Source organism: Saccostrea echinata, unplaced genomic scaffold (assembly GCF_033153115.1).
Source record: "Saccostrea echinata isolate AGI-Se365-2 ecotype Australia unplaced genomic scaffold, CSIRO_AGI_Sech_v1 ptg000003l, whole genome shotgun sequence".
Lineage (NCBI taxonomy): Eukaryota > Metazoa > Mollusca > Bivalvia > Ostreida > Ostreidae > Saccostrea > Saccostrea echinata.
In genome coordinates, this window is record NW_026889752.1 from 7,949,275 (window position 1) to 7,964,280 (window position 15,006).

At 32.2% G+C, this 15,006-nt stretch overlaps 1 protein-coding gene and 1 pseudogene across 1 annotated transcript; both read left to right on the forward strand.

The window, feature by feature from the left end:
- Positions 1-10,513: 10,513 nt before the first annotated feature.
- Positions 10,514-11,422, forward strand: LOC133178824 (uncharacterized). Its single transcript, XM_061313508.1, has one exon. It carries the CDS (start codon positions 10,514-10,516, stop codon positions 11,420-11,422), a length of 909 nt encoding a protein of 302 aa, XP_061169492.1.
- Positions 11,423-13,255: 1,833 nt separating this feature from the next.
- LOC133178826 (uncharacterized) lies at positions 13,256-14,384 on the forward strand (annotated as a pseudogene).
- The last annotated feature ends 622 nt before the right edge of the window (positions 14,385-15,006 follow it).

A 15,006-nucleotide genomic window follows, 5' to 3' on the forward strand; every position in this document is an offset into this window, starting at 1 on the left:
TTTCCCCTGCTTGCTATTGAAGACTTTCCGAATACTTACGTAAAACCTAGCATAACTCTGTCTGCTCTCAACAGGGAAAAAGTAATTCATATGTTTGAAGAAGTAGAGATAATAAACGCTGGAAAGAGAAACATTGGAAATGAATACCTTTTTGAAGTTCTGCCTGACGTTGAATTTACCGAATCAGTTGAATTGGATAGAATGTGGAAGAGTTTGCACATTTCCTGTGTAACACCAGAGAAATTCTGGATCAGTAACTACAGAAAACTTCTCCTCGTACTCAAAAACGAGAGAGTACTGTATAGTGAAAAAAGATGTTTTAACTGACGTTGATTTTCCGTGTGTCCATTCAGTAACAAGGGCAGGAGAATTGATTTATATAGACAAAAGACATAAAATCAAGAAAGTGGAAAGACAGAAAAAATTGCACGTGCCAAGAATTTTAATTGCGAGTAAGCCCCCTTGGAAACCTTGTAGTGTCTTTTGCTCTTTTTTAAATGACGATTTGTTGATAGGCATGTGGAGTCGTAAAAATGATGCGTCGATGGTTGCAAGGTTTGATAGGTCAGGAAGACCAATGCAGAGTTTCCAATATAACGAATCGGGTAAACCCCTTTATAAAAAAGCATTGTATATTACAGAAAACCAGAACGGTGACGTCATTTTATCTGATTTTTGGTATGGTGTAGTGGTGGTAAATCGAGAGGGAAAATACTATGGCACGCCGATTGCTTCAAAATTATTTTCTGCACGACCTTAAACAAAAATTACACGAGTAAGTAAAAACTTACACAAAGTGAGGAAAATATACACGAAGTTATTGAAATTTACACAAACTATAGAAAAACTGCACATTCAACAAAATATTTACACGATATAGTGAGAAAATTACACAAACGTAAAAACGAAAACTGCACGAGTGAGAATACAACATCGACATAATATGGAACGCATCCTCATTGCGCACATTTCATTAATATTCATTAGAGAACAGGTCAATGTGGCTTGGATGCTTGAAACATACTATAAATACGAGTAACGTGTTGGTAATCTTTTTAAAAAAGATTCTTTTAAAATTCCGCTAGACTCTCAAGAATATGTACATTGTATATTATACATGTAGATAAATTGACAGGCACACAATCTTAAACTTGTAGTGTATGAACACTCCCGAATAAAAAACATTCTACAAAGAATACATGTATAGATAATGTAAAAAAGAGGTGTGTGCATATTACCGTTGTGTGTTTAATTGTTGGATTTTTTTAATAGGTCATTCCTCTAAATAGCAAATTCTTTTGAAATTTAAAACAATGACATATAGGCCTAAATTAAAATAAATAAAAACAACATGTGATATAATACAGGAGAGTTAACAACAACTCAAACTCTTCTCTTCCAACACCCACTGAGTGTACTTTTGGTAATAATCAAGGATGTGCATGCGTGACCTTTTCATACAGAGATCCCTCCCTGCTGGTTCTGGAACGAAAGACACTTGTACGCTAATCGATTTATAGCTATTTCACACACCAATAATACCTTTTGATCAAAGATTACTGGCAATTCATACAAAGATTTTGAAGCAATGTTGCGATCATCTGGGTTGTGGAATTTAACCGAAAACTTTTTGGAAGTCAACAGTAAAGAAAATCGAGCAAATAATTGCGCAACTGAAATTTTAATATTGAAACGCATATCTAACTTTTTGATAAAATTTATGTATGTAACAAAGTAGTACATGTAGTCTTAACTTTTGAGCAACGTGTGGTGATTTCATAAAACTCCATGACACTGTAGAAAAATTATACCTCGTTTTACTTATGTGAATTAAAGCTTAATTTTAAGTTGTTTTTAATGTACCGGCGGTAGTCTATTTTGAATAGTTAAAATGCATATAAAGGAGTGGAGAAAATTTAAGATTATAAAATACAGGCACGTAGTATCGTTTTTGAAACGGGGGGGGGGGGGGGGGGCAGATTTTATTTTACAACCTACCTGAAAAAAAAACCTTGACAAGCAACAAAAAAGGTAAAGTGTCCAAACTCGAAAATCCTTTTCGTGGTGGTGGTGGTGGTGGGGGGGGGGGGAGGATGGGTCCACCTTCCACTTTGTTTTCGAAACACATTATAATACCAAATTACTTTGATTTAAACTATCCTACAACGGGGGGGGGGGGGGAACCAGCTTTTTCAGTGGACATTTACAATAGAAGTAGGTTATGTTTGGAAAAAAAGTGGGAGGGGGGGGGGGGCATGCCCCTACTGATGCTACGTGCCTGTAATATTTTCTAAGAATTTAAGGGTACATATAATAGTCTATCGAAATCAGGATTGCAATTTAACTGATTTGTTACGATATTGTAAGACCAAATTCAAGAAGATGTACAAGATGAACTTTATTAGCTGGGACTTGGCTACACATGCATATTTATTTTCAATGCAGATTTTGACAATAATAAATTTGCACACGGTAATAAAACAAAAATTTCTTGAGGTTTATATTCATCATATGTTTTCTTATATTTATTCGTAGTCATGCTCAAAGTAAAACAGGCCTGGTTGATGCCATTGATACACATGTACAATATTAATTGCTATAAAGCAAACTTTTTAATTACTTGTACATATATACCGGTACGTACAAAATTCATATTGCATAGATTAGTCTTTTTAACTCATAATCTGAATTTTCAAAAATGTTAGATATGCACATGAATAAACTTTTAAAAAGTGGAGCTTTATCAAGTATGTTCCTTGAATGTTATTGAAGATTATTTTCATTTTATAATTATACAGGCATGTTCTTTTTATAATGACTATAGATTTGGGTAAAAAAAGGGTTATTACAAAAAACAAGTGTTCGGATGATAATCAAAATTTTATGCATACAAATTCGAAATGTAAATAAATTTGTTATCTTGGAAAATCTTTGTCAAACCTCTAGCTCCATAAAGAACATGATTTATTTGTATTTTTCAAGAGCGATAAAACACGTTCTATGTTCTTTCTATTTATTATAATATCCATTCCCATTTTCTTATTTGTAACATTGTACGTAGATGTATTTAGTAATTCACTGCTTTAAAATATCTGATGTGTCATTTTGGTCCAACGATTTGAAACTTTAATAAATACATGGATTCAGATGTTGCTACTCTATCAATCCACGAACCAGATCCGCCACTGATAATATGTTTTACCGGTGCCAGGATTATTTGAGTAGAGTTTTGTTATTTCATTTGGACAAATTTTAAGTAACAAAACACAAAACCGCATGTATATAAAGCACATAGAGTATATATTTTTCCTTTATCTGGCCCTTTTCATTAAAAGTGAAAACATTTATCAAGTAATCGCCATTATACGAATGAGGGTAACGCTTACCCTTAGGAATGTCTTGTTTTTTAATGAGCAGTTTTTGACTGAAAATATGCGATATCATGGAAGGAATTCATAACAGTGTAGGCTACGGATATCTAACCAAAATTGATATCCTCATATTTTATAAGTAAAGATACATGTATAATTAGAAATATTTTTTTGTATTTGACTTTAAAAACATACTGTGTATATCTAAGGCCAGGTAATCCCCACTTAATTTTTAATCTTTTTGAAAATAAAAAATATATCAATCTAATTGAATAATTTCCTATTCCCAAATGTAAAAAAAATCTGCTCAAATGAAATCATAATTAGTACAAATGAGAAGTACCGAAATAAATTCTACAATTTAATGATTATAATCAGCAATAAGTCTGCCATCATTTTCATGAAGAATCCACTTTATTAATCGTTTTATTATGCATGTACATGTGTTAATTTTATTTTATACAAATAATTTCCGTTAAAGTTGTATCTACAAGTTAGATAATTTTAAAAGGCCGTATAGAGCGTATATTTTGGAAAAAAAAATTAATAATTCTATCATTTTCTTAAAGCAAGATCTGTTTATCGTAGGAATTTAGAGTTTGCTGTGTATTACTTTTAGTTCAGAGTCGAGTGCATCATATGCAATGGTACTCCCCCCCCCCCGCATTATAACACAACCGTGCGACTCCTTTCTTGTCACAATTTATGTCCGGCATCATATAATACCTCCATATTTTGGCTAGGATCTCGGTCAATATAAGAAATATATAATATCTCCGAACAACTTTTTTTTTCACACAGTTCACAAGAAAACACTTCATTCGTTTGATTTGCATTAGCTAGAAATCGGATCGAGTTTTAGCAAAGAAATAAAGAAGCAAACAAACATGCATATCATCGTCAACGCCATTTTCTCTCGATTACATCCAGCATTCAAGAAGAGATAAAGAGTACAGAAAACCAAGAACACAATGAATATTCTATGTGCATAATAATGATATGCGCAGCTGTGTGCGCAGTAAAATTGTTTGTGTAATTTTTAGTTTCCTCTGCTCGTGCAGTTTTTGATTTTACGTTTGTGCATTTTATACCCATTAATCGTGTAAAAAATGTCGGATTCGTGTATTTTTCGTTATGTTTGTGTTAAAATCTTTCAAACTATGTGCAATTTTTACCGATACGTGCATTTTTATTTTACTCGTGTATATTTTTCATCAAGCTCGTGTATAAAATCGTGATCGTTGTGCAGAAAATAATTTTGAAGCAATCGGCGTGCCATAAAATACCGCTTTTCGTACAAGGGTCCTCCATTGGGACCACGATTATCACCACATGGTGTTTGCACGGATGTTTTGATGCACATACTGGTTTGCGATTACAATACCAATAGTGTTCATATGATTGATAAGAATGGACATTTTTTGCGCTTTATACTGACGAATAAACATGATATAAACGAACCTCGAAGCCTCTTCTACGATAATATTAGCCACTTACTTTGGGTTGGATCAGAAGACAAATACACCAATCCTTCTATTTACAGATATATAAACCGAAAGAATGTATAAAGGGAGATTGGCTTTGCTTATAGCTAGTCACTGGGAGAAATATGTATCAGTAAAATATTTGACATTAAAATTAAAAAAAAATCACTTCTCTCCAATCGATCAATGACTAAATTTGACCCTTGTCCCTTTATAAATAAAAAAAAAATCCTAGCAGATATTTTTTTTGTTTAATTTTAGAAAAGAAGAGAAACACTTATGATTGGACAAATTAAAATTGAAATCTGTATATATTGATATGTATTTTATAATTTGAATTTGATACAAATGTTTACAACATACAAACCAAAGATCAGGTACACTAAGAATACAAATCAAATACCATCACCACGTCATCTAGCTAACTACGCCATGTTTTCTTTGCTATATGCGCGGAAGATTTAAATAAATTTGATTAGAAGCATAAATAAAATATATTTATATTAAATGAAGATTGCTTTTCAGGTATTTCATTCATAATGTTGTCGAAACAAAGACACTATAATACCTGTATTCAACAATTTATAATTGATTGCATGTATTTCTCTATTTGCAAGCATTATGTTAATTTAAAATATGCAATACTACAGTTTCTGATGTTGTTTTAATTGTTGTTTCAATTGTTCAATTTAAAGTGTAATCAATATGCGATAAGCATTCACAAGTAAATGTTGCATTTACATGCAGAAAAAAACCAAAATTTGTTTGCTTAATAATGATCTTTTTTTTTTCAAATATTGTTTTTGTAAGGGAAATTTAATATAAGTATAAATTTCATGAATGTGTAAATAAAATGTAAACCTAATTGTAAAACTCATTACGGTGGTTTTAAAGATGGGAGTTTTGGCCCCATTTTATACCCATCCCAATGTCTTGACCCAAATGAGAGAGAGGGCGTGGACCTGTTTGTTTTGTCATTTGAATTTTGTCCTACAGTGATGGGAATCTGGTACTGGACAGATGTAGGACCTGAGAATCGAAAATAGATAAAGCTTTAAAACTAGATCAAAGTTAGTTTTGTTATGCAAATGCACTACCCCTGCACATCCTATCTTCGAAACAATGCATGTAATTATAAATACATGTATATGTGCAAAGAATCGTTGATGTGTCAGCCCAATCCCTGTAAAATACAAATGGGATAAAAGGCGTAAGGATTGTTAACAAAATATTTCGAAGTTCTTACAGGCAAATTAATTGTCAAGATTTCAAACTGTTCCTCATTTATTCACATATCAAAAATTTTTCACGATTTTAATTTCTACGTCAAAAGTATATCTCAATTAAAACTGTACATTTAAGTTAACAATATGATCATGAAATGATATCAAAGAGAGGTCATGCGTACTTGTCAACAGGGGCAATTGATATAAAGATTTATCAATATATCCTTGATGTTGTCAAATGGGCATCCATCTTGGATGAAGAGCTCTGAGGATTCCCCATTCTCATCTCCCAAACATTGTTCACTGTCATCCAATTCTCTGAACTCTTCATTTGGTTGGGAAGCTATAGACTGAATAGAGGCTCCTTTGCTTTAGAAACGGCACTCACATGATGAATGTCCAAATAGCAGGCACGTCCAATAGCAGATCCACAACAAATGCATTCCTTTGTCGAGGTAATCCTATAAAAAAAAAACTGTGTACAACAATGAATGACCAAACTATGACTGTCCTTGATTGATCATCATTACTGAAAAGCCTCTTGAATTTTTTTTTCAAGCTGACACAGAACACGTAAATCAATGTATATATAAGCTTAAAAAAATGGGAAATTGCAAACTAGGCATGCATTGTAAAGGACATGTAAAACTCTCTTACTAGATGTATAAAAAAAAACTAAGTGGTCTATAAGAAGTGAAAAAATTGGTGAAACATATCTATGAATGCAGTTATTAGAACTTAAGTAGCATAATTAAATATGAATATACTATTATTTACCACCACTTAAAAAAAATTACACATAATCTAAAATAATACATAGACAAGCTCGCGAGAGCGTGTTTCCTTTTTTTCTCTCTCTCTCTCTAAAAAAAAGACAAAAACAAACCAACAGGTAATATCACCTTTTCGAATAAGTGGTATTACCTATTGGAATACGTGATATCACCTATTCAATGAATATTCGAATAGGTGACATCATATTCTCGAATAGGTGATATCACTAAATGGCAATAAATACCAAAACGGCCTCTAATATTTTGTAAAAGTCTTCAGCGGATTAAATTATATAGTTAGATTGGGACGTTATAAGGAGTCTACTGGGTATGAAATGGTTAGACCCGACTTTAGGGGGCTAAGCCCTAATTTTCAATGCCTATATTATGTTTATCTTTGCAAAAAAGTGGGGGGAAGGGCTAAATCCCCTAAACCACCCCAGCCCACCCCAGCCCACCCCATCACGTTCCGATACCTATGCTCGCCCATTTAACACCCTGGATGACTCCGTAATATGTCCCAAACCAGCTGTGTAACTAATAATATGCGTAGTTTAGACTTACTTCCTGTTGCTACATTGTAGATATAAACAACATGGAGGGCGTGGTTTCTGTTGACAGAACGTTTTTTTTCAACGCTCACAGATCAGTTTAATTGAGGTTATTCACTATAAAGTATACAGGTAGCATTTTATTTTAGCCTATACTTCCCATTGCATTGTTAAATGTATAATGTCAGAAGATTGGAATACGCCTACCGCACTGTCCCCAGTTAATTCAGTCTTATGGTTGGCTGCATATTTGTTTTGTGTGAACAATTTATTTTTGATTTTTTTTTATTTTAACAGGACAATTTGGAGGTAAAATGATGTAAAGGAATTAATTACACCACAGCACACCCTTTCAATCTAACAACAATACGACCGAATGCATGAAATTCATGGGACAAAAAAAAAATGAAATCTGATATGCTGTATACAATTTAGAATTCAATTGAGAATTTTATCTGAAATCATAATGCCATTTTACTTTCAATTAAGTCACTAAATTTTTATTCTCCTTGAAATTGAGCTGTCATTTTCAATCTCTTTCAAATAGATTGTAAGGGCATCAGCAAATACGAATTGCACTGAGCTTAGCAGAAAGACTGCATGTTATTGGTATATATTTACATGCACACTTTGTTGGAAGATTAAATCTCTGTTGTATACGAGCAGTTCTATGCAGGGCCTCAATGAGGTAGTGTATGTGTTTATAAAATCATAATCAAGCAATACTTCGATAAATTTCATTTTTTTTTTCTTTTTTTATGAATGCTCTCAATATTTAAGAAAATATTCTTTAAAAATATGAAAATTAAAATTGTGAGGTTCTTAATCTATCAAATTTTGAAAAATAGCTGTTACATTGTACATCTTGATCCCCCTTTCTGATTGTATGTCTTCATTTCAAAATAATAACTATTCGTTTGGCTCTGTTCAGTTATTTAAAAATAATGTTACATTGCATGTTAAACCTAAAGGCTATACATGCAATTCTGGTGTTTTATTAAATTTAAATAAGGATAAAAATGATATTTCACTCGTCTGTATGAAGGTCTTTGATCTTGGATTTGTTTCAATTGTTTAATATCTTCCCTTAAAATATAGTCATTTCTTGTTCATGACCTAGACTGGGAAATTGATAGAATAATCTATAACAATTGAATAACTTTCATGTAAAAGGATAATGGATAAAGAATAACAAAATTGAAAAATTAAAAGAAAATTCAATATTATTTAAATCTTTTTTTTTCTTTAGAAAACATTTACAATTTGTTTTCGAAGATTTCTTCATTGATTCTGTAAATAGACAGTACAGCCAAAAAAGAAAATCTTGAATAAGAACATAATTATATTTTTGTGCGCAACAATTGCGTGCAAGCTAGTTTTAAAGGGACAGATTCTGCGTGTTGCTAAATCCTTTTTTTATTTGTAATATACAGAATTAAAAATAGATATAACTGTTATCATTTTTTTTTAATTGCGAGTTTATTTTCAGATATACTCGTATCTGACTCGGAATTGAGAGTGAAGCGAATTTAAAGTTATTGTTATGTGTTACCAATCTTATGCACTTATGGCCCTTGTTAAATGTTGATAAAAGAGTACTCGTCTGCATTCCACAAATTTAGACGCCCGTTTCCAATTGATAACTATAGGTGATTAAAGAGTTTGGAAGACAACATAAACAATATGTTATGGTTCCAGCAGACAATAACGTCTTTTTTGTAAGGATCATTAATTAACTGTATTTTAGAAGAAATGGGTTTTAAAATCATTCCAATTATACAGACAATTACTCTGAAATTTATATTAAAAGGATCTTGGAGCTGTTCATTGACAACATCTATATAGTGTTTGAATACTAGATCTTCCAACAAACGTTTTAAATTCCGACGGACACTAATTGTGTTCTTTTATTAGCACCTTTATTTGCACTATGAAATAAAAGACTCCAAAGCGTTTGCCATGTTATCTAACATATTTCATAGGCTTTTGTTTTCATACTAGTACTTAATTTTACTATGGAATATTCCGTATTCCTGATCGATCATAGGGCTCACTCTGGATATAACCTGTCGAAAGGGGATGCTTACTTCTCCTAGACCCCTGATTCCACATCTGGAATTCCCGAGGGCCCATGTTTTATGCCCTGCTAACATATTTGTATTTTTTTAAAGGATTTTTGAGATCGGTCACTGTTCGTTATCTTTTTCTTTTTCATTCAAGAATAGAAACGATGCAGTTTTAAAATATTCTTTTTTCCGCAAACATAAGAAAAGGAAAATTATGTTTTATTAAGAAAGATTGGAGATAATTTATTAAATTTTTAAAACTTATACGAGATGACAAATCAACAAGAAACTGACAGCAGGGGTATGTGATACATCGACGAATTATGCATTTAACATCATCATCATGGAAGGAACATTAGTCCCTCAGATCAGACGCTACTTTCGGTGTAACGAGAATGCAGAATACTACTGTAAAGAATGTAAAAAGGCATTTTGTTTGCTTTGCAAAGAAAAACATTTGATAGATCTTGACTCTTCCTTTCACAATGTGATTACTACTGAAAGAAAATATGGAGATGCTATGTGTGAGGAAACATGTGAAATACATCCAAAAAATGTTTATGCTTATTGGTGTCGGAGATGTAAATGTCCTTTGTGTAAACATTGTATTGGACATAGGAGGCATGGAACGAATTTACTTGAAAGAGCATATAAACGAGGTATATTCCAGAGCCGAGAAAATATTTCCAAGATGCGAAGTACAATTCTACCTTATAATATTGCTTTGCTAGCACAAATTAGGACCAAGATACTATCCTCAAGCATATTAAGATGTCAACTGGAAACTCAACTGAAGTTGACGGAAAGAGCGTTGGATTCTGTACAAAATTTGAAATTTGGATTTAAGAATACAATTGTAAAAAACGTAAATCAGTTGAAGAAACAAGTTGTTGTTTTACAAAAGTCAATTGATAAGTTTGAGATATATGCTAATAAGCCAGTGCAATGTCTGTCGTTTTTGAAAAAATCTCCAGTATTTCTTTATTCCTTTTCTATATGTAGTATTTCTCTGTATGCTGTAAACATGCAAAATGTAATCAATATGTTTGAAGAAATGGAAAATATGAATACGGGAAAACCAGAAATTGAAAATGAGTGTCTTTTTGAAGTTTTGCCTGATGTAGCATTGAAACAATCAATTGATGTGGATGATATACGAAAAATTTCACATATTCCCTGTGCGTCATCAGACGGATTCTGGATCAGTAATCACAAAAAACTTCTCCTTGTCCTTAAAAACGGGGAAACGCTATTTCGTCAGAAAGGATTTTTAACTGGCGCTGAGTTTCCGTATGTCCATTCGGTAACCAAGACAGAAGATATGATTTTTATAGACCAAAAACATAATATCTGCGAACTGGAAAAGGAGGAAACAACATCAAGAATTTTGATAAGGAAATCAAAGCCCTGGCAACCTTGTAGTGTCTTTTGCTCCTTCTTAAATGGAAATTTGTTGATAGGAATGTGGAGACGTGATACAGATACTTCAATAGTTTCCCGGTTTGATAGATCAGGAAGACATATTCAGAGTTTTCAGTACGACGAAACAGGTGAATCGCTTTATAAAAAGGCTTTGTACATAACAGAGAATCAGAACAGTGACGTCGTTGTGTCTGATTTGTGGTATGGCGTAGTGGTGGTAAATCGAAACGGAAAACACCGTTTTTCTTACAAGGGTCCTCCATCGGTTCGAAGATTGTCACCACATGGTGTATGCACGGACGCTTTAATGCACATACTTATTTGCGATTACAATACCAGTAGCGTTCACATGATTGATAAAGACGGACGCTTCCTGCGATATCTGTTGAATAAGAAACACGGCATAAAGGAGCCACGAAGCATTTGCTATGACTATGAAAATCACTTGGTTTGGGTTGGATCAAAGGGCAAACGAAACAACCTTTTTAGTTACAGATACATAAACCGAAAAGTTTTGTCAAAGTTTTGAAAATGTTTTAAATGATTAAAGGAAGAACAAAGGAGTAACATTGCTAACTTTAGAAAGTCCCTTTCCGCCATAATGATAATTGACTATGTACATGTAGCAAGATGGTTTTGAGCTCAACTTATCCTTACACTCAAATGAGTTTTTTTTTCTGTTAAAAATTGTTGAATGTCGGTCTTTCTGTCTCTATATGAATTTTGTAATTCTTTATTTTGTGAGAGTTATTTCCCTTTTAACGCATTTTATACATTCTGAGTTTTTATAAATTGGTTAAATCTATTTTAAGCAAACCCAGTGCCGATCTGCATTTAATAACTGCATTTAAATGGAATATATTGCTTATTGCCACTTACTTTTTTTTTTTCTAGTTTAATTATATATTTTTGGTTCTGAAATCCAATGAATGATCGAACCTCTTACACCACAGTGTTTGTACATCTTTATAACAAGGTCACATTATAACGAATTGTCTTCATTACAAAATCCTTTATATATATATTTCATTTTTGCTCTTTGTATATAAACAGAAATATTTTTTAACAGATTTCCTAATAATTTTTATTTACTACTATCATGGAAATATATTATACTTGAAAAACATGTCTTTTACTTGATTGATTTGATGTACACTCTATAGTTCTTTAAATATCCAATAAACCATGAGAATTGACACGTCCTCGCTACTGACCTATTATTTATACAACAAAAATAATGAGTACAAGGCAGGTTTAGAAATATTAAAGCTAGTTCTCTTTTCGTAACAAATCTCCACTATTGGATATTTATTAGATGACAGTTTATATTCTCCTATGCCCTTCCTTTGTTCTGTGTTTTTCTATGCCACCAAAAAAGATGGGCAGTATTTGGAAAAAAATCTTTAATGTTTGTTTTTAGCATGCACTGATCAAGGGCTCAGTTGAGTTATTCTGGACCAGAAGTGTCTAATGGCTGTCCTTATGTATAAAAATCCAAAGTTATTCTGGGAATTACTCAAATTAGATAAGACTAATACTGGGCAAATTTCATCTCATGATGTTCACCCTGAGGAATTCAAAAAAAAAAAAAACTTAATAAAGCAGCCCACAGTCACAATAACTTTCATAAGAGTATAATAGATAAACTTCATGTTTTGAAAGATAAACTACACCATAATCATTTCCTTGAACCCGACATTACTATCACTGAAATAAAGGTTGCCTTTAAGTTCTTGAAAAATGGAAAGAGTTCTTCCATATGCATGGATATGATATCAAATGAAATGTTGAAAAAAAAAAAAAAAAAATGGGGAAGTTGAAATGTTGAAACCTCTTGAAAAATTACTTAACTTTATACTTAATTCCGGTGTATTCCCAAAAAGCTGGAATGAGAGCTACTTAGTATTGCTGTAAAAATCTGGTAATAGGCTTGATCCCAGCAACTACCGAGCTATATCAATTACCTCAAATCTAGAAAAACTTTTCAATAGAATAATCCATACTAGGCTACTTGAATTTGTAAACTCTGCATCACCGATAAGTGAAAATCAAATTGGTTTCAAAGAAAATTGTAGAACATCAGACCTTTTGTTCTCTATTAAAACAATAATTGACGATTACAAAAATTAAAAAAGAAGTATATGCTGCTTTTATTGATCGATCTTAGAAAAGCGTTTGACACTGTATGGAGATAAGGTTTATTTTATAAACTCTCTGAATCTAATATTTCTCAAAAAATGTTAAATATTTTATTTTCTATGTATAGTAGCACAATGAGTTAAATCAAATTTTCTGATGGATTAAGTTATGCATTCAATTCTGAGTACATTGGTGTCAAACACGAGGATGTCTTAAGCCCACACTCTTTAATGTATTTATTGATGGTATTGTCAGTGACTTAAAAATGGAAAGTGTGATCCTGTGCAAGTAAACAATATTCATGTTAATTGTCTGTTATATGCTGATGATATTGTAATCTTTTCTGAAAGCAAAAGTGGTTTACAAACCAGCCTTGATATTCTCAGTAACTATTGTTCAAGTTGGAAACTGCAAGTCTATGTAGATAAATCTAAAGTTATGATATTTAACTCGAAAGGCAAACCTCAAGGGAATGAATTTAGTTTTAATGGTAATACAATACAACACAAATTGTACCAAAATACTGCTTTTAATTAGGTATTATGATAAAATGTAATTATAGGAGGTTTAAATTAGCAACAGCTGTGCTTATTGAGAAAGTTAGAAAGGCATGTTTAAAAATAAGAATTATTGGTTTTGATAACCCATGTAAGCTTTAAGAAAATCTTTTTGATGCTATTGTACTTTCAGTTCTTCTCTATTGTAGTGAACTATGAAGAGTGGATCTCTCATTCAAAGACATTTCAAATATTGAAAAAATTCACTGAAAATTTATTAAAGATATCCTTGTAGTGCACTGCAAAACATCAAATGCAGGTTGTTTAGCAGAACTTATAAGACTACCACTTGGGTCTAAAATTTCATTCTCGAGTATTAAATATTAGAATCACCTGAAAAAATCGGATTCTTTGGATTTTAACCTTTACCAATCCTCAAGTAACTGCAATTCTTGGATTAAGAAAGTAATTTCTATTCTAGATAATCTGGGATTTTCAAACATTACAAAATATAAAGGTTCAATTCAACACAATTACCCAACAAAAAATAAAGAACCATTGACCGGTGCACTCAGGTGCGTCAAAAATCTTTGGCTCAGAAAAACTTGAATTTTATAAAAATTTATCAACAAGAAAAAGAAGTCCATATGCTGATTTACTCAGAAAAAGATCTGAGAGATCCTCTCTTAGTAGAATTAGATTAAGTTCACATAATCTTGCAATAGAAAGTGATAGATAGATTCCCACATCAAGAAACGAAAGATGTTCAAAATGCTTGTAATACTGGTGTGACTGAAGAGGAAATTTGTTTTCTTTTTTCAAAGTAAATCTTATTCTACGCTGAGAAACATATAAATTAGAAATATTTATAATATAACCAAAAAAAAAAAAAAAAAAAAAAAAAAAAAAAAAAAAAAAAAACAATCGTGTGTGTGTGTGTTTGTGGGTAGGTTACTTTGTCCTATGGGAAACGGAAGTGACGTAATTTGCGCCAGGATAGAATGTTGCCTTGATAATGTATAGCAGAAGGATAAAACGTACGCTCAAATAGGACCTTAGGTCACCAGCTCAGTTCACAACTATCAAACCTGTTTACTCCGCGACAAAATGTAGTGCATTGCAACCGTAAAGTGAAAATAGAATAAATCGCACTACTGTGAAGCCTTTACAGTGTAAAACAACAAACAGAAAATCTATTTTTGTCAAAGGAATGATCATCTGATATTAGGAAAGATACAGGTGGGGGGGGGAGCAACATTGACTGCAATATTATAAAATATAAAATATGTTATACAGCAATGGATTACGTATGGTGACCTGTGGTCTCCCTAATGATATTATTATTCCATGTAAGGCAACAGTATCTATTTAACACAGTACCTAACCTCTGATCCCCTTATTAATATATCAGAGTAGGCGACCTCCTGTCTCTGCATTCGCAGATCTAACAAGCAGGGGGAGGAAATACATTGTAGGT

Bases quoted from the DNA above. Each gene is read 5' to 3' on its own strand.
- LOC133178824 (XM_061313508.1), top strand. From the start codon at position 10,514: ATGTTTGAAGAAATGGAAAATATGAATACGGGAAAACCAGAAATTGAA.